Source organism: Vulpes vulpes, chromosome 12 (genome assembly GCF_048418805.1).
Source record: "Vulpes vulpes isolate BD-2025 chromosome 12, VulVul3, whole genome shotgun sequence".
Taxonomy (NCBI): domain Eukaryota; kingdom Metazoa; phylum Chordata; class Mammalia; order Carnivora; family Canidae; genus Vulpes; species Vulpes vulpes.
The window spans coordinates 18,770,107-18,796,264 of NC_132791.1; the positions used below are offsets into that span (position 1 = coordinate 18,770,107).

A 26,158-nucleotide genomic window follows, 5' to 3' on the forward strand; every position below is an offset into this window, starting at 1 on the left:
TGCCTCTCTCTCTGAGTCTCTCATGAATAAATAAAATCTTTTAAAAAAATGGGAATAGAAAACCAGGCTCTTGTGTTTCATGCCGTTGTGAGAACCACTGAAGGCTTTCCCTTTTCAGTGAAAGCATTTCTATGTAGACTACAGGACAGTGACAGGGACTCCTCCACCAGAAGCAGATCTCTGATTACAGCTATCAGAGTTTAAACATCACCTCATTTTGCATCAACAACCAAGGTGGTTTACTCTGGCACCAAAGACCCTGAAACCAAGGTGTCAGGGGCAGGATGGGTGTTCTTCATCAAGACACTCAGGAGAAAAAAAAAGACAGGTTGCATACCACACCTGTTTCTCAGCCCCTGTGAGTCAAAATCCACTCGGCTGGAATCCCACCCCTGCCCAGCCCACGCAGGTGGTGACTGGGTGGCCAGACTGTGGACCTGATGGAAGACCATTCAGGAGGTGCTCTGTGATTGAGCACAGCTGGAAACTGCTCCTGGGGCTGCTCTCTAAGAAAGACAGCAGAGGCCAAGAATCCAGGCCAGGCTGGAGCCATTTCTTGGCGCTAGTCTCCAGAGGGGCCATTTAGCACATTAATAATCTATGAGATGCTTCCACCTTCTGGATTCATAAGAAAAAAAAAGGTGGTGCAAGAGAGGGAGAAATGATATTAAGGGCACACACCGTGGGCCAAACAGAAGCTATGGGTGGCCCTTCCTGACGGTGTCACTGGGCACCTGGTTCCGGGAAGTCCAGTTCTGAGTGCGGGTGCAATGTCATGCATGTGGTGACGAAAGGTTGCTAGCTTTCGATTTGGATACAAATAGATGGGAGGAAATACAAGCCGTCGACAGGGATCCAGGCAGGACTCGTTGATCCTCTGGAGGTAAAGAGGGGGTCCATTCTCACTCATTTATTCCTTCACTGACTCATGCTCACAGATATTTATTTATTCATTCTCTCACTCAAGCAGTGCTATGCCCACTGTACACTCCCCCAGGCTCTCCCGGACCAGTGTGTATCCCACTGCCCAGCACTGCCACCCCAGGACAGGCCGACATGGCAGAGAGGCAGTTTGGTGCAGTAGCTAGAACAGAGCTCTGGAACCCAGATGCCCTGGGTCGTCATCCCTCCTGTGTCTCTCATTGACAGAACCGTCTTGGGCATATCAGTAACCTCCCGGAGCATCCCTGCAAAACTCACCTGCAAAATGGGCCAAGTCTGCCCCTCTTCCGGGGCTATGGAGAGCATGAGACAGGACGGGGTCATGGAGCAGGCTGGAAGCACTCAGCAGACTCTAGGCCCTCGACACACTAAGGGTAATATTATTGTTGCTGGTGCTTTCACCATCTGAGACACCAGCCAGGCCCTGGCCAGGGAATTCCTTAAAGATTTATGTCTCCATTTGCCTCCAGATTCAAAGTTGTATGGATGAAACGAACCATTACAGACCATGAAGGTGATTCAGAATGGTGAAATTAAAACAGAGAACCTACAGGAGAGGCAAAATAAGCCCAAGGCAGCTGTAAGAGGCACACATGCTCTCTTGGGTTGAGTTTTCACAGAAGCAGAGGCAAAGAAGGGCATGGTGCTATCGAGCGAGCGCATGGCAGCTCCCAATCTATTCCTGCCAGTGACCCAACCCGTATCCTTCCTGTCCATCTGGTAAAAGATTCAATTCAAGGTTCTGACCCCCATTTTTAATTCAAGACCATGGTATCTAAAGTAATATCAGTTCCCAGCTTGTAAGCCCAAGCAAGCAATGGCTGCATTGCTTATGTGTCCCTCTCTGCCTCACCTCCTTTCTGGAAATATGCGGGGTGTAAATAATTCATTCTAAATAAATAAATCACTCACACTACTTACGGTACAGCTGATGCTGCTAGTAAGCAGCACAACCGCAGATTACATTGAGTTGAGTCGGGAATTACAAGTTGAGACTGGAAAGACCTGGAGAGGGAACCAGGGAAGTAATTCCCTCCAGGAGGACAGACCTGTAAAATGGTGTAATAGCAACCTCAGGGGGTGAAGGTGGAAATAATGTGGATGGGGAACATGGAGCAGGAGAGTCTCAGGCCCATGGGGGTGAGTTGGTCAGCCTGGCCAGGCTCTGCCCTACTTCTAGGACCCTGGACCTCTGGGCACGTCATTAGTGCTTCCCATGATTCTGACATACAGTGGGTGGGAGCCCTGCCGGAGGGTGATGAGCCAACCCTTGGATGGAGACTAGGTGGGCATGCTAAGAGAGGCTTCGGGGACCAGATGAGGGGATGGGACTCCGCACTGTTGCCCACCTGTACCTGGCAGTAGGACTCGGTGGGGGAGCGGAGTGGGCGTGGGGCACTGGCTTACTAATTAAGGATCAAATTCCCACGTCCAGTCCACCGACCACATCCTAGGGAGGACACCTGGGAAGCTGGCTTGGATAGTTCTTACCATCAAGGGACTGGGGGAAATGGCCTAGAGATTCTCTAAAGCTATATGGTCCACAGACCTGCAGCAGCACCATGTCGGAAGTACACACTCCCAGGCCCCGTCCCAGATCTACTGACCTTGAATCTGAATTTTGACAAGATCCTAGAAGATTCTTGCTGATTTAAAGTGCCTGAGTTCTCTGAAGGCAGGGATGTCATCCGATGGGGAAGGATTTGAGGGTAGGTATTCAGACTCTGGAGGAGACATGAAGGAAATAGCTATAATTCAGCCCCTGAATCTACTTTCAGGATGTCAGGGGGAAAATGCAGGTGCAGTGGGTGTTTTGCCACCTTTGGACATGCCTGTAGTCGGGATCATGGACCTCAAGGACTCTTGTCAAACTGTGGTGCAGACAGAGCATGTCCTACTTGAGCCTTGGTCTGACACACCAGCCTGGAAGTCCTTCGAGCCAGCAAGGCCCTTGACCCCATGGTGGCCAAGAGCATATGGAGGGGACCTGTGGCTCCCAATAAGGAGCAATGGAAAGGGCACTGGGTCAGCGTGTGGAGACCTGGCTTCCCATCCTGGCCCTGCCATCTCCCAGCTGGGTGGCCTTACACTAACCATTTCTCCTCTCTGGACCTGAGCACCCTCATCCGTGGACAGTCTGCTTTCCTTCTAGGACTGTGCTGATGCTTATGAGAGGTGGGCCCTGGGGGGCTTGGTGGCTGTTGGGCAGGTGCTCTGGAACAAAAGCATGGCGTTCATGTCATGACATGGCACCCACTCCCCTATGTTTATCCTGTTTGATGAGGTAGTCTTGTGGCCAGAGGCCCAGAGGAGCTAATATGCTTGGTCAGCTTGTAATAATGACAGTCTCTTGGGTTTGGAGTCACATGGGCTGGGGCTCACATCCAGGCTCTGGTACTTACTAATTGGCAGCCCTGGGGAGGTCACTTAGCCTCTCCCAGTCTCAGCTCCTTGTCTGTGACATGGCAGTGACATGGGAAACCCTGGGCTGGTTATGGGATGAGACGAGACACTCAAGGTTCCCTTCACTACCTTGCACTCCTTCCTCCCACTCGAGGACCAAGGTGGCCTTCTGGTCTATCATCCAGGAAGCAGTGGGACCCTGGGATCTGGGATCAGCTCTCTCAGATGAGCTGTGTGGCCTCTGCACATCCCTTGCCCGTCTCTGGGCCTCCTACTGTAAGGGAGACGGTTGGGCCAGCTGATGATGACCTGTCATTATTCCCTGTAACCTTGTAGCTCAAAGCCATCAGCACCTGCCTTAAGCCTGTCATCTTCCCTCTTGTACCCTGATGTGATTCCCTTCTCTGAGGGGCTCCTGGATTAGGCCAGGTTCCCCCTCCATTCCTAAATCACTTACCACTTAGACATACAGACGAGCTCTAGGTAGAGACCTCATTCTCCAGGTGAAGGAAGTGAGCCAGAGAGCTCAAGCAGCCTGTGTCGGGCCACACCATAAGCAGAGGCAGAGCTGCAGGGCCAGCATCTCTAGTAGGTCCCCCTCTGGCCCATTCCCCCTTGTACTTGGGGATAGAGCCTGCTTTCCATAGCTCCGGGGCCTTTGTTCATGCTGTTCCCACTGTTAGGTGTCTCTCTGATTTCCCTTCTCTCCTGGTTGAATCCTCTGTATTTTCTGATATTTAATTCAAATGTTACCTCCTCCAGGAAGCCTCCCTAGTCTTCCCCAATCTTGCTCCTCAGCTTTGTATTTTCTTCACTCATTTCATCTTGCCCTTTCTTCAGTATCTTACAATTTTCTGATGAGGTTTCAATGTTACCCAAAGGGAACTCGCTCAGGACGGTCCTTGCCCATCTGAGCCGTGGCTGTACCTCAAGGATCTTGCACAAGACCTGGCACCGAGTAGGTACTCATAAATCAACAGTGGACACATCTGGATGGCCTATTACAAAACCAATTTGTAATACTCCTGGGCCAGGCAGGGTTTTAACCCTGTGCATAGATTAGTTCACTCATTCCTCACAGCAACCCGATGAGCTGGATGCCATTATTCTCATTTCATTCATAGGTGAGGACGCCGAGGCACAGAAAGATTGAGTGTCTTGCTGAGAAATTGCCAGGACTAAGTGGCTGCAGAATCTGTGCTGCCAACTACAGGGTCTTCTGCCTCTCACTCACTCCTGTTTAACCCTCAGACAATGCTGTGGGGAAGGAAGAGCAAGTGTCTTCCTACTTAGGCTGTTTTTACAATGAGGAAGGGGATGCCTGGGTGGCTCAGTCGGTTAGGCATCTGCCTTCATGATCAGGTCATGATCCCGGGGTCCTGGGATGGAGCCCCAGGCGGGATCCAGCAGGGTGTCTGCTTCTCCCTCTCCCTCTGTCCCTCTCCCATGCTTGTTTGCTCTCTCTCTCTCTCTCTCTCTCAAGTAAATGAATAAAATCTTTTTAAAAAAATAGAATGAGGAAAATAAGATGCAAAGATTGAAGAGACTTGCCCTGCTTCCTGTTGTGAACAGACCTCAGGGTGTAGGTGTGGGATCTCCAGAGGAGGCCATGCTGGCTCCCTCTCTGTGCCCAGAGTCCCTCCTCAGCCTACCTCGGTGAGGAGCCTCCTGCCTGGCACCAAACGACCACCCAGGCTGGCTGGAGCCCCTCAGTGCAGACCTGTGTTCTTCCTCTCCCTGTAAGTCCTTCATCTCTCTGTCTCTCTCTGTCTCTGTCTCTCTCGCTCTCACGCTCACACACACACACACACACGCACATGTGCACACACACGCATGCATGTGTGTGCACACATATACACATACCACTTTTAAACCTATTCCTCATCCACTTTTAAACCTATTCCTCATCCAGTAACTTGCTGTGTATAAAAAATAAATGGTTCCTTGGAACTCAAAAACTAGATGACTGGTTGTTGATGAAAACCAATAACTATGCTAAGTATTTCAAGCATATAGTACTTAGAGTTCTACTCTGGGTGGTTTTATAATGAATGGGTTGCTTTTTTTTTTTTTTTTTTTTAATAGAACCTGGCCTACTTCAGTGCTGAATTATACAGAAGACATTTGCTTTGGATCTGTTTACCAAGAAAATTAAATAATTTATTTTTTGCCATGATGTGGAGAATGAGCCTTAGAAAGTGGGAAGTGCTCAACCTCAGACAAACAATCCTGGGTTAGATGATTATTTAGACGTTATGCCCAGACGCCAACACGAGCGTGGTTTTCTCAGATTTCCCCCGGGTTCCCACACGAGCTGCCATATAGCCCTATCCTGGTTTTTTCTGAGATGGCGAGTTGGCTTTGTGTGTACTGGGAACGCCCCCTCCTTCTCATCCTGGGTGTCTTCTGAAACTCCAGGTCTGTTGCTAGAATTGTGAGGATGCGCACAGCCAAGCAGCTCTGGCCCACCCCTGCAGCCCCCGCTAGCAAAAAGGGATCTGTCCTCAATTTGCAGGTTGATCACCACTGCTCTGGGAAGCCTTTCCAGCCAGATCACAGCCTCCAGTAGACACATCCGTAGCACCTGTTTCTCCCCACCCTGCATTGTCATCGAAGGTTCAGCTTTCTGTTCAGTGTTGAGCTTGCCTGGTAGCTGTCAGTCCCCTCTGTCAGGGGCAGCTGGGGGGCAGGGAGGGGGCCTCTCTTGTCAGCAGATGGAACCCCAGAGCCCAGCATATGGCCTGGAATCTAGGAGAACCTCCAGGAATCTTTATTTTTGTTTGGTTTGGGGGTTCTCTCTTTCTCAGTCTCTCCCTTTTATGCAAGTGGCATTATGAATTCATGGATCTTTAAAAATTATATTAAATGGGCTGTATTCCAATCACAGACATTATTTTTTAATGCAGTGTTTTTGTTGCTCTACTTATGTTTCTACCTTTCCTCCAAATTTTCTTCCAAATTTTTTGGAAAATTTTCAAGCCTGCAAAAATGAAAAGAAGGTGCAATGAGCATCGTCTACCCTTTACAGAGGGATGCCGGTTGTCAACGTTTTGCCATGTTGGTTTTCCCCTCCCTCTCTTTCCCCTGCCCGCCCCCTCCCTCCCCACATGCATTTTTTTGTTGAAGCCCTTGACAATAGTTTGCAGACATAATGACACTTCACTATTACATATGTCAGCATGAATCCCCAAAGAACAATTATATCCTCTTATATCACCATAATATAATTGTCACACCTAAAAATTTAAGTGATGTGATAATATTACCCAAAAGATGGCCCATATTCAAATTTCCCTGATTGTCCCCAGAATGTCCTTAGTGTCAGTTATTTTTGGGGGGCGGGGGGGATCAAGGGACCCAGTCAGGTAGCATGCACTATAAATCCTGTCATATACTTCGTCTCCTTGAAAGTCTACTCCTTTTAATCTCGTGCCTTTTTTTTTTTTTTTTGACTTTTGGAACATTAACCTTTCTAAAAGGCCCAAGCCAGTTGTTTTATAAAATGTTCCCCAGATCCCAAATCCAGATATGGATTTGTTTGATCGTTTCTTCACAACTAGATTTGGGTTAAACAGTTTTGGCGAGAATGCTACCTTTTTTTTTCACCGTGTTCCTTCCAGTGCTTTGAGGCAGGAGGCCCACCTTTGAACCATGAACCATTCTTGATGAGGCTAAAAAAATCAATCACTCAGCTAAGGTGGCATCTGCTAGATTTATTGTAAAGATACGTCCTCTGCTTAGTAATTATTAAGTAATCTATGGGGTGAGACTTCGAGGATAATGTCCTGGTCCCCCAGATGGTTTGAGCCTCAGTCGATGGTCCTGGCCAAGCCACCGATACATCGAGGCTGCCAAATGGCAGCTTTCTGATTCGATTCCCTCCCTTCTTCACTGAACCTTGCATCCTCCTCTGTAGAAGAGCATTTTCTTTTTGATGCTTTCTTTCCGTCCTGCCTCTTTCTCTCCCTTCCTGCCTTCTCCTCCATTCATGTGGGCACTTAATATTTTACCTGCCTTACTTAGGTTTGGAATCTCCCATTTCTCCAAGCATCCCTGATTCTTTCTGCTGAAGAATCATATTTGGGAACCAAGACCAGAGTGCTAGCTCTGCTCATGGCTCCTGGGGGTCACTGCTTCTAGGTTTTTTCAGTGGGCTGAACTAGAAAATATAATTCTCAATGTTTTTAACAAAAAGTGTTTGAATTTGAATATGACTCCAAGGAGATAATCACACACCAATATAGGACATTTTACAAGCTGCCTGGCCTCGATTCTTCAGAAAAGTTAATGTTGTGGAAAACAACAAGAACAACAGAAAGACAGGGGACTGTCCTTAGATGAAAAGAGATTATAAAAATATAGCAGCCAAATGGGAGGCGCGAGTGCTGATTAGATCCTGATTTTTTTTTTGTAAATTTATTTTTTATTGGTGTTCAATTTGCCAACATATAGAATAACACCCAGTGTTCATCCCATCAAGTTCCCCCCCTCAGTGCCCATCACCCAGTTGCCCCCACCCCCCGCCCACCTCCCCTTCCACCACCCTAGTTTGTTTCCCAGAGTTAGGAGTCTCTCATGTTCTGTCTCCCTTTCTGATATTTCCCACTCATTTTTCTCCTTTCCCCTTTATTCCCTTACATTATTTTTTATATTCCCCAAATGAATGAGACCATATAATGTTTGTCCTTCTCCGATTGACTTACTTCACTCAGCATAATACCCTCCAGTTCTATCCACGTTGAAGCAAATGGTGGGTATTTGTCGTTTCTAATGGCTGAGTAATATTTTTAACAATGGAAAGGGCATTTTGGGGAAATTGAAGAAATCAATGCGGACTGACCATTGGATGGTACTGAACTGCTCTTCATTCTCATGAGTGTGAGAAGGACACCGTAATGCTATTGGGGAATGTTCTCAGGGGGTGCATCCTGGGCTGATGGGAGTGAAGTGTCAACGTGTTTATAATTTCAAATGCATCAAAACCAAAAACTAATGTGTGTGTGTGTACATGTGTATACGTATGTATGTATGTATACATATGCATAAAAGTGTGTATTTATATAGAGAGGAAAGCAGATACGGAAAATACTGAACAGTGAAGGGTATATGGTGTTCACTGTACTGTTTTTTTTTTTCAATCTTTTTGTGGGTTTGAATACTTTCATAATAAAAAGCTGTGAATGTGCGTGTGGGTGGGGTGGGGAGTGAGGGAGACTATATTTCTCCTAGTGGACAGTGAGGATGTATCCAGAAGTCCCTTTATAGATTTTTCTCTATGTGATTGATACACTCATAAGTGCCTTTGTTTTCAGTTCTTAGGGATTGATTTCTTTCTTTTTGTTGATTAATTTTATTTTTAAAACATATGCAACATTTAGATGATTCTGCAGTCAAGAGTATGCAGTAAGCAGAGAATTTCTCAACCCCATACAGCTTCCCTCTGCTATGTTCCGTGCCTCTCCTGTAGATGGCCATTTTTCATTTATCCTTCCAGTGTTTCTCTTCCAAACATACATAAATGTGCTTTTCTTCCTCTTCCTCTTCTGTACTCAAAAAGGAAGGTACATACTGCATTTGCTATCCTGCACCTTCCTTTTTACCCGCTTAATTTTCCCAGAGCTGTTTTATCAGCATATAAAGACATTCCTTATTTTTTTAACAGCTGCATAGCACTTCTTGATGTGGATGTTCTACAGTTTGCACAGCCCAGGCCTCTATCAGTAGACACTGGGGTTGTTTCTAGTCTGTTGGAATAACCTGGGACCCCATGTCATATATGTGCCAGTGTGAAGTGGGGATGAATTCCTAGAAGTGGGATTTGTGGGTCAAGGGAATGCATCTGTAATTCTTCTAGAAAATAAGTATTTGCTGAATGAGAAAACTAATGAATGAACTTGATTAAGAAGAGCAGAAAGTAAAAGGCTGATCTCCAAATGGAGACGTGAAGTAATCAGACTGAGTAACTGTCTTGAAGGAGGCTGGCTTCAGACCCCTCTGACGTTGTCTCCAAGGGCAGCCGTTTTCGTTCCCTCAACCTAAAGAACGAATTCCTCCTCAGTTTGAGAAGCAAACACGGAACTGCAAAGTCATGAAAGGGTAGAGCTGAAAAAAAAAACCACCCAGTGCCATCTCCTTATTTTAACAGCAAGGAACCCGGGGGCTGAGAGAAAGGTGGAGAAGAAACCCCAGATTCAGCTCAGTTCCATCCAAAGCAGTAAACACTACATGACGTATCTACTTGGGAATAAAGCATACTTGTTTGTAGGTTCTACCAAGAGTCAAGTGTCAAACTGTACTGCGGAGAGCCCCCGAGATACCACATGAAGAGCACAGTGGTTCAGACCCCTGAGTGCAGGCCGTCATGGCGCCATCGCCTTCCAGGGACTCTCAGTGTAAATGGGTTTTGTTTCCCATCTTTTGTGTTATTCTGGGGCATTCAAATGTAGTCATGATGATAAATTGGATCAGGTGGAGGCTTTGACTGGCTGTGTGCGTTCTGGCCGGTGATGTGGGTGGTCATGTTTGCTGAGGATAGTCTGACATTACATAACCGTGGCGTTGGTGGCATTCTGATTTGATTCTAAGCAGACAGCATGGAGCAGCAAATGAGTTTAGCCCAGTCCAGCTGTGGACTCGGGCTGTGAGCCTGGGCGAGTCCCTTGTCTTCTCTGGTCCGTGTTGTGTAAAACCAGGAGTCAGGCAGGTTCAGGATGGCAGATAAGTGAATGACGTCGCTGGCATCACTTCCCCATCCTGTGCCAGTTGCAGGCATGACTAATTGATCACCTGACGCTCTTCACTGACTTAACCCACGTCGTCAGCCTGCTCGTGATGTCACACAGGCTCAAGCCCCTTTACCATTTCTGGTGTGGATGGTTACTTAGGATTGCCGGATAGAATCCAGGTGCCCGGTTAAATTTAAATTTCAGGTAAATAAAGAATAATCATCTAGTATAAGTATATCCCCAATATTGCTAAATATGGCAACCCTCTTAGGGCATTTCTGCTTATGCAGTTATTTCTCTTTTTAAAATGAGATTAACTTCTTTCATTTGAGAGATCTACTACCCTCTTTGTGGCGCTTCTGCCAATGCTTGTTCTCCAATGCCCAGATACAAGTCTAGCTCCTTCTGTATTGTTTAAATTCAGATTATGACTTAATTTAATGGCAAGTGATGGAGATTTGAGTAGGAGATTTTTATTTCTGAGGACTGTAGATTCTTGTAGGACTCCTTAATGAACCTGCAATCCAGGGTTTCCCAGACCTCAAAGACCTTTGGGTATATACCACTTGTATTGTTAAATGATTATTTTCCTCTAAATACACTCATCCTTTTATTTAAATACCATGGATGGAAAATCAGTATAATTGTCTGAGATGTTGTAAATGTTAAAAAAAGAAAACACACCTATTAAGATATAAAATATTAATCTGGGGCTCAACTAAAATCATCAGGTTTGCCATCAGCAGTGCACATAGAACAGGACAAACTCATGCAAACCCCCTGCTGGTATGGAAATCCCCTCCATGATCCTGATAGATAGATGATTCTTGAGCATCTCCTTGAATACTTCCAGTGATGGAGAACTGAATACTTTGCAAGATTTTGATTCATTCTTGAACATCTCACCGTTAAATATTTCTTTTGTATATTGATCCCTATCAAGCTCCTGGGAATAGTCATATATCGATCTTAGTTTGCTCTCTGGGGCCCCACACACTAAGTCTGCTCCCTTTGCATCCATTCATACATTCATTTATCAACAAATATTTGAATGCTTCTTCTGTGACAGCTTGAGTGGTTGTTATCTGACAGTCGCATTGAGGGAAGTAAGGATGTGCTTACAATACAGTGTGATGAGGTCTGGGGGGTGGGGGGGGAGGGGCGCACATGACCTAGATGGAGATGTGTGTGTGGGTGATCAGGAAAGCCTCTTCATAGGGGAACGAGAGAGGGCCTGATGTGCTCTGGGAAATAGGAGGCCAGAATGAGAGGGAGAGAAAGGAGGCTGACCAGTAGCAACGGTGAAGGGCGACCAGACCAGGTGGATTTTGCAACCTTGCCTTCCATCAGCACAGGGCCTTATTTCCTATACATTTTCACATCCAAGTTCTCATGTATTTTTTAAGAGCCTTGGAGAGTCAGTCTGGACAGAACTTATTCTGTCCATTTCACAGGCAAGGAAACTGAGGCCTAACATTGCTGGCAGACTTGCAGCTCCATCTTTATGTTCCATAGCCACATATCCAGGTGGGCTCATTTCCTTGTGCCCCAGCTCCAGCCCCACTGGTTCAGGATGACTCAACTTAATTTTCCCAGTGCTGACCACGAAGCAAATCTCAGCAGTCTGGAGTCCAGAATTTTCCTGCTCCCTTCCTTGGTTATGGGAGGCATTAGCTCCCATTGGCTTAGGTGAACTGAACCTAAGATGACTCCTTCTTTTGGAGACCTGATGTCCCTGGGATCCAGCCTTCTCACAGCAAGGGGAAAAACAGTGCTAGGAGAACTGAGGGATAGCAAGGAAGGCTCCCTGGAAGAGGTGGCCATAAGCAGGCCTGGACGGATGAGTAGGAGCTGGCCCTGAAGAGATGAGAGGATCCAACGACAAAAATCCTGCATCCATTTTCACTGCAAGCATCAAGGTGGGCCCCAGCACACCTTTCTCCCCCTATCGATGTGATTTCAACCTATCCACTAATTAGAGGTGCTAAATTGACATGAAGAGACGTGATTTTTGCAATGTGGTAATTAAAAGGCAGTTGGCTTCACAGCTGTGATCACACGAGAGCACTTCTTACCCATAAAGACATCAGCTGAAAGCAAAGTGCAAAGGAGCAGAGGAAGCCAAAGAGGATTCTAATGTAATTTGCTAATTTCCTACATTTGTCACCTGTACAGCTGTGAGGGAAAATGGAACATTTTAACCAGAAGTTTAAGAGAAAATTAAAGACATACATTCTAATTGTACACAATTAGACAAGCAATATAATCATTATTATTTTTTTAAATTAACAAGCCATTTTAAATTCACCTGATTAGGATTTGGAAGGCCTGACTTAGAATTATGTCCCTGCCTGGTGGCAGCCACGTTGCAGCTAGCAAACCCAGGCATTCACTGGAGCATCTCATCTGTGACATGGGTATACTCCTCTCCATTCTGCCTTCCTTGGGGTTAAGGTATTACTGAGGGAGAAAAGCTTTGTAAGTTAAAAGGTCTTTCATAAGGGTATGAAACACCATCAAATCCTGGTAACATCTAAGTCTAGAAGTTGTGATCTGACATTAGCAATCATTCTACTCGGATCCTGAGATGGGGGTGAGGTAGATTAAATTAATCTCCTGGAATACAGAGAAGACAGATCCCAAAAGATGAAGGAGGGTTCCTAAATTGCACAGTGGGTAGTGGAGCTGGCGTTCAGGCCCAACCTATCCAAACTGAAAACGGAATTCCTACCCTTATGGACCATACTGCTTTCTCAACATTGTCTTTGTCTTGGTTTTACTGTGCTTCTATTTTGCTCCCATTTTGGCTTAAAAAAGGAAAGAAAGGATTTGAGGAAGTAATATTTGTTTTCCAACCTTCTTTACGTAAAATAGTGATAGAACTGTTTTGGTGGGGAATGAAGGAGTAAAACTCACAGGGTGCCGCATAGCAAAAGGTTGTATCTAAAAGAGCAAAAGAGTAAATTACTTTACAATTTAATATTTACAAATAAATAAAAGGTATTTCTTAAACTAGGTGATGGGCAGTTCAATATTGGTTTCATTATTACTCCTTAAGCTGAACATATTTTGTATACTTACACAGTTATATGTTGCTTATATATCATGATAAAAGTTTAAAAAGCAATATATGAAGAATTTTCTCTTAAATAAAGAGAATATATATATATATATATATATACACATATAAGGTTTGTTTCATATAATTGAATTGGACCACCTTAGAGAATCAAAAACATGATAAGTCAATGATTCAGTATTATTGTTTCTTTTAAGAAGATCTTATTTTTTCTTCTCCTTCCTTTTAAATTGCCCTACTTGCTTTCTTGTCCTGTGCCAGGTGCCCCCCTAAGAAACAGCCTTGCAGATCAGAGAGAGAACTGTGGGCCAAAACGAAAGTCCCAAGTTCAAACCCTAGTCTTGCTATTTGCTAACATGTGACTTTGACCAAGTCATTTAACCTCTCTGAGTTTCAGTTTTCTTATTTATAGAACGGGAGTAATAATGTCTACTCTGCCAGCATGGTGGATTTTTGTGGAGATTGAAGTTAGACTAAAGAAGTAAATATGTTTTAGTGGTTGTTGATTACAGAAAAGAGGCATAGCGGTCTGTGGAATGAGCAAAGGCTCATGCAGTTTCCCTGCTCTGCCTGTTGCTTGCTGTGTGACCAAGTGCAAGTGACTTGACCTCTCTGAGCCTCAGTCTCCTCATCTGAAAAGTGCAGATCATCATAGTGTCTACCTCGTAGAGGTGTTTTGCTCATTCAATGAGAAAGTGAATGCTGAGCCCTTAATGCAGTGTCTGCCCCATGGCAGGTGCTCATCATACCATAACTTTAAGGAGTCTGATGATCTGAGCTCAAACCCCAGCTTTGCCCCTTACTAGCTGCATGGTCTCAAGCAAGTCACCCCAGCTCCTTGAGCCTCGGTTACTCCATGAGGAACAAAGACAAGCGATGCTTCCTCTCCCTCCCTCACAAATTGTTTTGAGCTCCCCAGAATATGGCATGAAAGTGGGTGGTGAAATCCGAGCTGCTGTGCACCTCTGAGTGATTAAAAACTAAAGCTCATCAACAGGAAGGAGACATGATTGTTCCCCAAGTGGTTCCAGCCCAGGATCTCTGACTGAAGAGGTTCCTTCCCAGCCTTACAGCAAGTCTCTGCACAACACCCCAGCAGGCTTTTTGTGGGAGCGGGACTTCAAGAACTCACCCCAGTGCCTGGGGTGAGTTCCTTTCCCCTGGCTAACTCAGAAAATGCTTTGCAGCCGCTCCACGTCACATCAATCTCACGGGCATCTGTGGAGAGGCACTCTGTGTCCAAACAGTTTTCCGCCAGGGCTTGGGTGCAGCAGCGACCTGGCGCAGGCCTGATGTGGGCCCGGGTTCCCAACGCACTCAGCCTAGCGCCTTTGTATACATCCTGGCACTGGCCACAAACAGGGTTTTGTCAGAAGCTTCCTGAGAAAGTTGCGTTCCATTCATCTCGGCTGAAAGGGACCCGAGATGACAAATACTTCCCTCATTTAATTACAGAAACGGTCCGCAAACCCATGGAAAAAGATTAAACCAAGCAGAGAAAAGAGCAAGCCTCCATCATATTTTGCCCTCCTTGCTTCTGGCTGGAGTTTCCCACCTAGGATCTAGCGATGGGGGCCACCCCTGGTTGTATTTCCCACCTGAAACGTGCCGTAGCTCCGCAGAAAAGTTTAAGTCAGAGGCCCCAAACCATGGAGAGAATGAATTGCATTTAGGCAAGAATTCATCAGTGGCTTGGAATTTAATAAAGATTCTGAAGTTGGGAGGTGTATTTACATTTTTCATCTGGGCTTACATCTGCAAAGAGAAGTGAGACACAAAGGCAATTATCTGAATAAATCAGAGCAAATGAAACATGTACCCACACCAGGCTAACAGACCTCTTCATCATTTTCCTCAGTTTTTGGAGAGAAAAGCAGAATTGTGTGGTTGCAAGGAACCTTTGAAATCCATTGTCCATCATAGTCAAGAGGTCAGAAAACAGATAACCTAGAAGAAATGATGTCCATGTTCTCACAGTCACAGAGACAGGTAATAAGCCCGGTTTCCCAACTCCCTAAAGTGGCCTTGTAGTGGCCTCTGTTTAATGTTAAAGTGACTTGTTCAATATGCAGACCCTAAACTCACAAAATATTTCATGCCAGGCTGGAACTCCCCACCTGGGGAGAGATGCTGATGACTCTCCCCATCCCATGGCGCTGGTTAAAATGAATCCCCCAGAATCTCCCAGGACCAGCCATGCCCACCATGGGAACTTGCTCTGTGTGAGACTCTGGAAGCCTTGGAATCAGCTGCCTTGCCACTGGACTACTGGGTCTCAGAAGAAGGAGTAAGACCCAGATCATTGCCCTGTCTCATTTGGGACTGGCAGTTCAGAGCTGGTTGAAGAAAGAGAACCAGATATGAAGTTAAAAGGCCAGTTTCATCGTTCCTGTACTGACCTCACAAACTACATCACCTTTCTTTTCCATGGTTTCTTCAGGTCTGAAATGGATGGTTATTTCTACCTCAAAGAACCGAGCGTCTCTAAGACCAACTGACATTCTACATGTGTGGCAGCTTCAATGATTATAAAGTAGATGGAACTGGATTGATAAAATCCTACAAAGCTTTGCCTCCTGGCACTCTGAACACTGCCTCATAAAATAATAATTGTTCTGAAAAATAATAGACTTTTCCCTCTCTCCTCCACCATCTGAGTGAGAGCCCCAGTTACCAATCACAGAATCTGGACAGCTACGCCTCTACTCACAGTTGCTGATCTTAGAAGCAACCAAGATGCTTTATCCTCTTCATTTATACCTATCTTTGTAAATTCAAACAGAGCTATAAATTCCTAGGAAAAACTGGATAGGAAGAAGACAGGAGAACACTAAGGGTACATTACATCCTGGGAAGCAGAAACCTTCCAAGTAAAGTTTTATGGGCAAGAAAGAAAAACCCTGACAGCAACGCATGATGGAAATTTAATGTACAGTGTTGATTCACAGTATCAGAAAATTAGGCACCGAGGGCCAAGAGGTCACCTCATTAATGTAGAACAGCAAACAGTGAGCACCTCCTGGACACTAAAGACTATGCTCAAATATTTATTTTCCACTTTTCTCGGAAAAATATTCAATTATAATGTATAAAGACAGGAAACAGGGCCACGGGCAGTCTGTGTGTTGTGGTATTTGATAAGCCATGTCTGAAAAGACCTGCCTTGCTTTTGACAGTGAGTATTTTGGAAACACCTAACATTCAGCCTTTGAAAAAGTATTGTTAAAAATAATTGAAGGTGCATAATACCCAGAAGAAGCAGAGGAAGAGTCCACCTCTGAAAATTATCTGTTACAGAATAGAGAAGAAAATTCTAGAAAAACATTTAACATCCTTAATCACATGCAGAAAATATATGGTCTTGATGAATAAGCCTGAGATAAGATGACAGGGTAAAAAAGAAGTGTGATCATAAAAAAAACTTTTAGGAAATGGAAAATCTCAATAACACAATAAAAATATATTAGAGACAGTAAAACTTAAAAGTGAGGCTGTTGAAAAGCAGATTAGCAAACTCATAGAACGAAGAACCTAAGAGGCTAAATGGTTTACATACAGCTGTTCAACCACATTACAGCCAAAGGATTGCAAAGTCCAATAATATTGAAGTGCCACCATATCCCAGAAAGATTAACAGATAATACCGAAGATTGGCCAGGATATGAGGAAATGAGAACCCTTGTGCCTTGCTGCTGGGACTATGGATAACCCAGCCACTTTGCCAGAAATTAGCGAAACTAAATATGCACGTACTCCATAGAAAAAGATATGGAATAAAATGAGATGCTCTTGTAGGATATAGAGGTGAAGTAATGGAAAAAAAATATGATCAATATGGAAGTAAAGAATGAAAAGACAACATCTAAATAATCAGACTTCCTGGAGGAAAAACAAGAATATATATATTATTATATAATATATAATATATATGTATTATTATATAATATATTTATAATTAATATAAGATTACATATAATACTACATTTATATTATATATACATATTTTTTTTCTTGGTTGAAAAGCTTGAATGTATAGATTGAAGGACTCCCAGTGTCTCAGATAAAACCAGAGTGCCATGCCAAGATCTGTCTTGGCAAATTTTTTGAAATCTAAGGGGAGAAGTGTAGCCCAGGAATTTCATACCCAGCTAATTCTACTGTGTGTCAAGTCAGCAGGGTGTCATCCTCAGCAAGATTTCAACCACTTACCCTTCTTCAGAATATCAGAAGATACTCCAGCAGTTTGACACAAGAAGCAAGATTAATATATCTAGAATGGAGAGGAGTAGACATACAGTCTGAGTACTAAAGAGAACAAGAGGAAACAAATAGGAAGCATACAAAGAGAGTAAGACTGCCAGGGCGCCTGGGTGGCTCAGTTGGTTAAGTGTCTGACTCTTGATTTCGACTCAGGTCTGTGATCTCAGGGTCATGAGATGGAGCCCTGTGTCAGTCTCTGGGCTGGGCATGGAGCCTGCTTAAGATTCTCTCTCTATATATATCCCTCCCCCACTGCCTCCTCTCTCTCCCTCTTTCTCTTTCTTAAAAAAAAAAAAGCAAAAAAAAAAAAAAATGAGTAAGACTGATAACAAGATAAGTGCAAGATCAAGTATTTACAGCAATAAGCTTACATGTTTTAAAATCCAAGTGCTCTTTTCAAGAAATAGACTTTAAAACAATCTTAATAGAATGCAAAGAAAAGGAGGATCAGATTTATGACACAAATGCAAGCAGAAATAAAGGTTTCAATATTAATATCAAGCATGATATAATATAAATCAAACAGTAACAAAATGACAAAAAATAAAATGACAGGAGGTTTTTTTACCTTGATAAATATTTTAATTCTCAGTTCATGTAATGATTATTAAGTGCCTGCTATTTGCAACTATATACATTGCTAAAAAATAAAGATATAATTGTAATGAACATTTATGCTCAAAACAACATAAAATCAAAGCATAGAAAACAAAGATTGTTGAAATACTTAGAGGAATTGTCACAGATGATAGAGAAAAATTTAACAAGTCTTCCAGTCTTTGACAGATCAAGTAAACAGAAATACAGAGCATATGATAAGTTACTTTGGTTGATTATACCTGTTATACATAAGAAATCTGATAAAGACTTTTATAATTTACAACTTGAGACTGCATTCTCTTTTCCAGCCACTGTGGAACTTTTACAAAAATTGATTGTAGAATAGGCCACAAAGAAAAGTCTCAATAAATTCCAAAAGCAGGCACTATACATGCCAAATTCTCAAAATAATGCAATAAAACCAGAAATGATAACAAAACTGTAAAATAAGTTTAAAAGTACTCTCTGAAATAAATCTTTGGTTAGGGATTAACCCAGAGCCTCAGTAACTCAGAGCCTCAATCGTAGTGTGTTTGGGAACAAACTTGGTTGTGTAAAATAAGGAGGGAGAGCCCAGAAAGGGTGGGCATTGCATTGAGGGCCATTAAAGCAGCAGTCCTGGTGTTTCCAGATGCTGAGTGACAGCCACTATGCCAGTGGGCAGCCATCAAGGGGAGAAAGAGCACTGGTGTTGGAGTCCTGTAGACCCAAATTGGAGTCCCGCTTCTACCTCTTAGTGATGAATATCTCAGTATCTCCCATTTCTAGCTTGCTTCTTCAAAACTCAGGATGTTGAGCTGTATTTGTGGTTCTCAGCCCTCCCTGGGCATCATAATCACCTGCGAAGTTTTTTTTAATAATACTGATGCCTAGTAGTCCTGGGCCCAGAGATTGATTCAGTTGGTTTGGTGTGGGACCAATGCATCATATATTTTTTAAATCTCCCCAAGTGATGCTACTGTGCAGCCAGGGTAGGCAACACCAGAGCTAGGTGAATTCTCAGGTTGCCCCAGTTCTGAAATTCAGCAGCGCTGCTAGGCACCTGCAGCCTTTGCCCATAGAAGAAAGTTTTAGGAGGCTAAAGCCAGAGGCACGGTGATGCAGAGCAATCTAATCAAAGTGAGCATTATCTCAAATGGGGCAGAAAATGCCAGTGCCAGTTAATATTTTGCACCCAACATGATTTAGACTGGGGGCATATATTGTATTCCAGGCCTATTGTAAACACAATGGGCCATTTATTCACTGAACAGTAACCACTGTAATTACCTACAGGGCAAACATATGAGGTTGTTCAAGCAACAATTAATTGTGGACCTGAACCTGATGGGACAATAGCGATAAAGTATCAACCAGAGTGTGATTCAGAAACCACATTAGAAAACCAATATTTCCCAAATTGTGTTAGATAAGCATTTGGGGGGATGTGATGACAGATATACCATCCCAGGTCCTGAAGAGTTACTCCCTGATTTTTTTTAATAGCTCCTTCTTACCCTGGTAGCCGTGGGAGGCTTGAAATGTTGTTTTAATTCTGAGAGAGGAATCACAGATGCTGTGTTCAAGGGGACCGTAGAGAGCATCTATCTCTTGTGCTCACTCTGGGACCCAAATATCACCTGCAGGCAGGGGTGCTGACCTTGTTTGAGTTATAGGACCCTCTTGATGAATCTGATTGGAAGCTGAGGATCCTCTTCTCAGAAAAATGTGCGTGTCAGTATGCACATACCCACACAACTCTTTCATATAATTCTTGGGGAGCTCAGGGACACCTTGGAGCTCCTCTGTATTCTCACTGGGTCGTGCTCCTAGTGAGCATCCTCCATTTCCATACCTCCAGAAACAGGGGTCTCACTACTTGAATTGCTGGACAACTCTGAATGCTGGTGTTCCTCAGTGTGTCCAGCTGAGATTTTCCTCTCTGTATGTTCTTCTTCCCATTGGTCCTTATTGTACTCAGAATTTTTCTAAACAGTCATTCTGCCCTTGGCCTTTAACAGTCTTGGGATGATGTCCTTCTGTCCATGATGATCTTAGAAGTTGGCTCCTCCAGGTACCCTCCAGCTCCGAGTGACAGCTGATAGGATATTTTGTGTTCATCTCCAACAGATGGGATGTGTTGAGGTTGCTGATCAAACCCAAGAGATGTAGGAATCCTAGATAGTGGCTGTTTACCCTCTGAGCCAGACTAGGAAAAGGGACAGGGTCTCTGCTGCCCCACTCTGTGTAAGTCCTAGGGAGGAAAAGAAGGAGCACTTTCTCAGGTGACAGGAGAGGCAGTAAAAGCATCTTCAGGTGGGGCCTGATCTTATTTCTCTGGATGCTGAAATTGGACTCTGGGATGTATTAGATCTAGAGCTGCGGCTGGGAGCAAGGGCTTAAGGTGAAAGCCGGTGGCAAGGGCGTGAGCTTGCCTCAGCTATGTCCTCTTTGGATCAGGGATGTACACTGAAACAAAAGAAGGAAGGAAAAAGGAGAGGAGAGGGATAGAGGAAAGAAGAGAGCAACAGAGGGAAGGAGGGAGGGGGTTATGGCAGACTGAAAGAAACCATGGAGGAATTAATTAATAATCCCAGTGGGGGAAAATCCTTTTCCAAATAAGACCCAAAGCTTGAGGACATAAAAGGGAAAAAATTGATAAATTCAACCACATTAAAAAAAAAAGTCTCTATGGCATGAGACACTATAAGAAACATGAAAAGAAAAAGTACAAACTGCAGGACAGGGGGTGGTGAAATGAGCAACTTCTATTGCAAAGGGCTAGTTTCGTTAATGTAAAAGATCACTTCTACCAGCTGATAAGAAAAGACTAAGAGTCAAATTGGAAAATGGGTAAAGAATGTGAATGGTTTCCAGAACAAACTGCAAAGTGCTCTTGAGCATAGGAAGAGGAACTCAGCCTCACTTATAATAAGGTAAATGCAAATTAGAAGTGCAACCAGATACTGAGCTTCCACTGGCACACAGCAGAGATCAAAAAGTGTGATAAGCACCTTCTGTGGGTGAAGCCGGGGGACAGGGAGAGCAGAGATCAGAGGAGAAGCTACAGAGGAGGTGACATTTAAGCGGGGCCTTGGAGGACAGATCATTAAAATCCAATTTAGCAACTTACTGGCACTTAAAAGAAAAAGAAGGAATAATGAAGGGGAAGATAGACACAGATTTGACTACTGAGTATAAATTAAAACACACACACACACAATGCAGAGCAAACAAACTGAGAAATTCGCAGTAACTGCAGTAGTCTGAGTTCAGATGCTGTACGTACAAAAGTCTTCGTTAAACTCAATAATAGAAGCATTAGAATACCAGTCAAAAATAAACAAAGACCATGACAAAGCAACTCCTAAAATAGAACATACTACTAGTTAACAGTCCCATGGAAATAAGCTCAGCATTATGCATAACCCATGAATGCAATAGGAATCATTTATTTTTTAATGATAAATCAGTATAAGATTATATGGAGAAGGGTTTAATTTCTCTCTGTTGATAAGACTGTGGTGTGGCGAAATTGGCCGTCTAATTATACCTGGCTAGTGGGTGTATAAATTGGCGTAATTTGGGGGTGGCAGTGGCGGGGGGATAAGTATTAAGTCTTTAAAAGCTCATCTCCTTTATGTGGGAAATTTTGTATCATGGACTCTATCCTACAGAAATAGCCTAAACTGTGGAAAAAAGATGCTCTGCACAAAGATGCTTGTAGAATAACATGACAATAACGACAAATTGCAAACAGCCTAAATGTCCCCAAATTAGAGATGATTCAGTAAATTATGGTATGTTCATATGCTGGAGTATTATGCAGCTATTAAAATGTTTGCAAGGAGTTTTTTAACAAGATGGTTTCAAGGCTTGTAGGATAATGTTAGGAGGGAGCGGGGGTTCAATCATGTACGTAAAATGATCTCAAAAATCTCTCTTTTTTTTTTAAATCTCTTTTTTAAAACAATCACTGTGTGGGGCGCCTGGGTGGCTCAATAGGTCAAGTGTCTGCCTTCAGCTGAGGTCATGATCCTGGGGTCCTGGGATCCAGCCCTGCCCTAAGGCATTGGGCTCTCTGCTCAGCGGGGAGTCTGCTTCTGCCCCTCCCCCTCTGCACCTGCTCTCTCTCATTCTCTCTCAGATAAATAAATGGAATCTTAAAAAAAAAAAAATCACTGTTTATGGAAAAAGGACCAGGAGGAAATAAACTACCTTGATGGCTCATTGTCAAGGAATAAATTATTGGTCCTCTTTTGTTTTTCCTTCTTTCTCCTTATTTTGCATTTTTTTTTAAAAAAAAAACCTCCTCTTCAATCATAATGTGTCACTTTCACAAATGTCTTGCCCCACGTGTTGGGCCCCCACATCAGGGTCTCTGTTCCGTTTCGAATGGTCCTGGGCGCCCAGCCGTGAAGCCCACCAGTAAAGGTGATGTCTCTTTCGTGTTTTCCAGCTTTCCTTTGCTGCCACCACGCCCGTCCTAGCTGATAAGAAAAAATACCCTTATTTCTTTCGGACCGTCCCATCAGATAATGCGGTGAACCCAGCCATCCTGAAGCTGCTCAAGCATTACCAGTGGAAGCGAGTGGGCACGCTGACCCAAGACGTGCAGAGGTTCTCTGAGGTACGTGTGCCGAGGGCGTGTTCACACTTACCTGTCAACTCTTGTCTCCCGCCAGCGGGCAAGGTGGCCTCATCGGGGATGGCTAATGTCACAGGGCTTTTAAGCAAGCTTTTACTGGCAGGCTCAGAGCTGTTTCACCGCCGACGAAACAGAGCCAGTGGCTGAGGAATTTGCACACGGGACAGGTGAACACTTCCATCCTAGATGGCTCAGGAGGGGGACCTTCCCTTCTGTCGTGCCTCTCGGCTAAATCATGCGGTGGATTCCCTGGAGACCCCTGCAGGTTGACTATCCTCGTCACTGATGCCGAGTGACCACCTAAAATCATGATGTGCCCCCAAGAGCATTGCTACTGTGAGGGGAGTTTGGGGAGGGGCCGGCTTGGAACGAAGGCTCCTGGGTCACTGTGGATTGGTGGGTTTGTTTGGGCTTTTATTTGGTTGTTTATTTTAATGGCTTACACACATACATCATACGTGGTGTTTCAGGGTTTTGTTGGTTTTTTTTTTTTGCTTCCCCCCCCCCAAAAAAAAGTTGAGTATAGATGGTAAAAAAACAAAAGCCTTGATTTGCTCAGTTCCCCCCAAATCCCACTTTCTCTCCCAAGTGAACCCCGGCTTTCAGTTTACTGTTCATCTGCCCAGAACTTTTTCCATATGTTTGTTTAGACTCAGATGGCTTCATACTATGTATTTTGGTTTTCTCACTTCACTACGGATCTTAGAGGGCTTGACTGACCTCATTCCTATTCATGGGCCCTGGTGTTCTATCGGACCGATAGGTGGTAATTTACTGACTGTATGCAGCTTTTTCATATCACAGCCATCATCTTCTGTCTCGGCATGCATCTTCTCAGTAGATTTCTAGAAGTGGAATTATTGTATTGAGTCATTTATGATATTGCAACAAACCGACCTCCAGGAAGGCTGTTCGGATTCTAGGTCCCACCAACTGTGTTTGAAAAACCCCCATTTCCACACTTCTTTACTAACAGGGGATATTAACAAATGTTTAAGAAGTTTTCCTACGTGGATGAGTGCAAATTGATTTCTTTCCTTTTCCCCCATTCTCCCTGGAGCTCCTACTTTCCTTTTTTTCTCCCACATGTGCTCTGGATACTCAGAGTGCCCCAGCAAGGTAAGCTATTCCACCTGTGCTTAGCAGCCCAAGAGGAGACACTGTGAGCTGCGTGGGTGGAGGGTATGTGTGAGGCAGGTGTCTGGATGGACCTCAGCGGGAGGAGTCTCAGAGAACTGGCCCTTTGTGGCAGCGGGGGTGGGGGAGGGTGTGTGTCCAGGAAGGTGGGTGCAGAGCAGGGTTGGCAATCACAAGACCTGTTCCCACTGCAGCCCCACACTTACTCTCTGAGGCTTTGCCCCACCTCTCTCGTGGGAAGGAGAGCACACTCCCTGCATTGGCTGTGGGACCTTGGAGAAGTCACCTCACTTCTCTGAGCTGTGGTTTCCTCCCCTATAAAATGAGGGCAGTAGCCCTTCCCATGTCTTCCCCGTAGTTCTTGCCCAAATCAGCCAGATTTGAAAGAGCGTTGTAAATTAGAAAGTTCATGCACAGAGAGGGGTGTTTTTGGAGGTGCTTGAAAGGAGAAGTGTTCAGCCCTATGGTCTGTGATTATCCAGACAAGGCAGGCTTTCCCCAGGCAAGGCTGGTCCTCGTCTTCCCACCTCTCCATTTCTCAGTCCCTAGGGAGAGGCCGTGGGAGTGACTCATTGCCAAACACTGCGGAGGCTTTGGCTGGAAGATTGCCTTCTTTACAGCAGTGACCAGTGCTCTAAGATGAGTGTCAAACAGGTAGATGGTGAGGGTGGGGATGCCCAGTCCTGTGGCCCTATTGACATGGGGCTCTGCAGCCATGTGGAGAGACCTGCTTGTTTCCATCAGTCTTGGCTGTCAGAGCGTGAGGGGCCTTTAGGGCCCAACCCACTCATAGTGTGGAAGTGAAAACCAAGTCCCAGAGAGGGGAAGGGACAAAGTTCTGGCTTTCAAAGCACCTCTGAAGTCATGAAGGATTGTTCACAGAGAACTCGGGACTGAACCCCGGGATCCTGACTCCCAGCGCAGGCTTCCCATTGCTCCTTCTTTCCATCCATAACTTCCTGTTGTCACATAGGAACTGCTTGCAACTTGGGAGGTTTGAAATACCCCCAAGCCCTGGTTTATTTTTTTTTAAGATGTTATTTATTTATTCATGATAGGCAGAGAGAGAGAGAGAGAGAGAGAGAGAGCCAGAGGCACAGGCAGAGTGAAAAGCAAGCTCCATGCAAGGAGCCCGATGTGGGACTCGATCCGCAGACTCCAGGATCAGGCCCTGGGCCGAAGGCAGGCACTAACCCACTGAGCCACCCAGGGATCCCCAAGCCCTGGTTTAAAGAAGATAAATCAAAAAAAAAAAATAAAGAAGATAAATCAAAAAAAAATCAAAAAAAAAATAAAGAAGATAAATCAAAAAAAAAAGATAAATCATTAGTCCTGACTTGATCAAGTGCTTTATAGATTCCCAAACACTCTAGCAGCCAACAGCCTGGTAGGAAGGGGTTATGCACCTGTTTAACAGCTAAGGAAACCGAGGTTTGCAGAGGGCGATGGGCCTCTTCCTCCACGGCATATGCTGATAAAGGGCCCACCCAAGGCTGCCTGCCTGACCCTGCACTGCTTTCCCGGTCATGCTGTCCTCACTGGGGTCAGGTATTGGCAGTTTGGGAGCACATCTCCATCCCTACACAGCTGTGTTAGGGCCCTCAGCTGTGGTTTCAGGGCATCTCAGTGGGAGACCTCTTCTCTGAGGACAGGATGTTGCTTGGTGGTGTTGCTGGCAAGGACCCCTCTCGATTTAAATCTCTCAGCCCAGCTGACTCCTCTGTGTGCCCAAGGGTTTTGGCACCCCGCTCCCAATGTCTGGGCTGCATCGCTGGAGTGCAGGCTCTGGAAGCTCGCCAGGGGCTAACAGCTTTTCATGAGTGCAAGGGAAACTGGATTCCTTTTATGAAATTGGTCGATCAGCAACGTCAAGCACTTCTGTTCCAAACTGGTGCGCTGGAAGGATTGTCCAGTGAAAATAGTCCTGATGTTGGGGGGAGCTGGGAGGGAAAGCTTAATCCCAGAAGCTTATTACATTGGGACTGCAAGGGGTGCCAGCCCACCTCGGGGCCAGCTGCTCCTGTGGGGCCCAGCTCATGACCAGGGCCCAGAGGCTCCCTAGGACTTGGATCAGATGGGCCACTCTCCAGACTCCACTTTGCGGAGCAAGGGCTCCATGGGTCCAGACAGTTTCCTTCACCTTGTTGACTTGGATGTATAGGATCTAGAGCTGCTCCGAGACAAACAAGGGTCCCTAGTGAACACCGGTGGCTGAAAAGATAGAGCCTGCCCTGCCCTCTCTAGGAGGGCAAAAGATTTAAATGAGCTGAGAGAAGAGGAAAGAACGTGGTTATCAGGCAGGCTGATCTCTAGGCCCCGCTTGGCCAGGCCAGGCCAGGGCTGTGTGGTCACAGCAATCCACTTCATCTCAGTGGGATTTAGTTT

General features: G+C 44.9%; 1 protein-coding gene across 1 annotated transcript in view; it reads left to right on the top strand.

Annotated features, from left to right (window-relative positions):
* GABBR2 (gamma-aminobutyric acid type B receptor subunit 2) overlaps positions 1 to 26,158 on the top strand; it is a 349,564-nt gene that overhangs the window by 117,881 nt on the left and 205,525 nt on the right. The window contains exon 3 of the mRNA XM_026013320.2: positions 22,448 to 22,618. Within this exon, the coding sequence (XP_025869105.2) occupies positions 22,448 to 22,618 (171 nt within the window). The remainder of the gene's footprint in view (positions 1 to 22,447; positions 22,619 to 26,158) is intronic.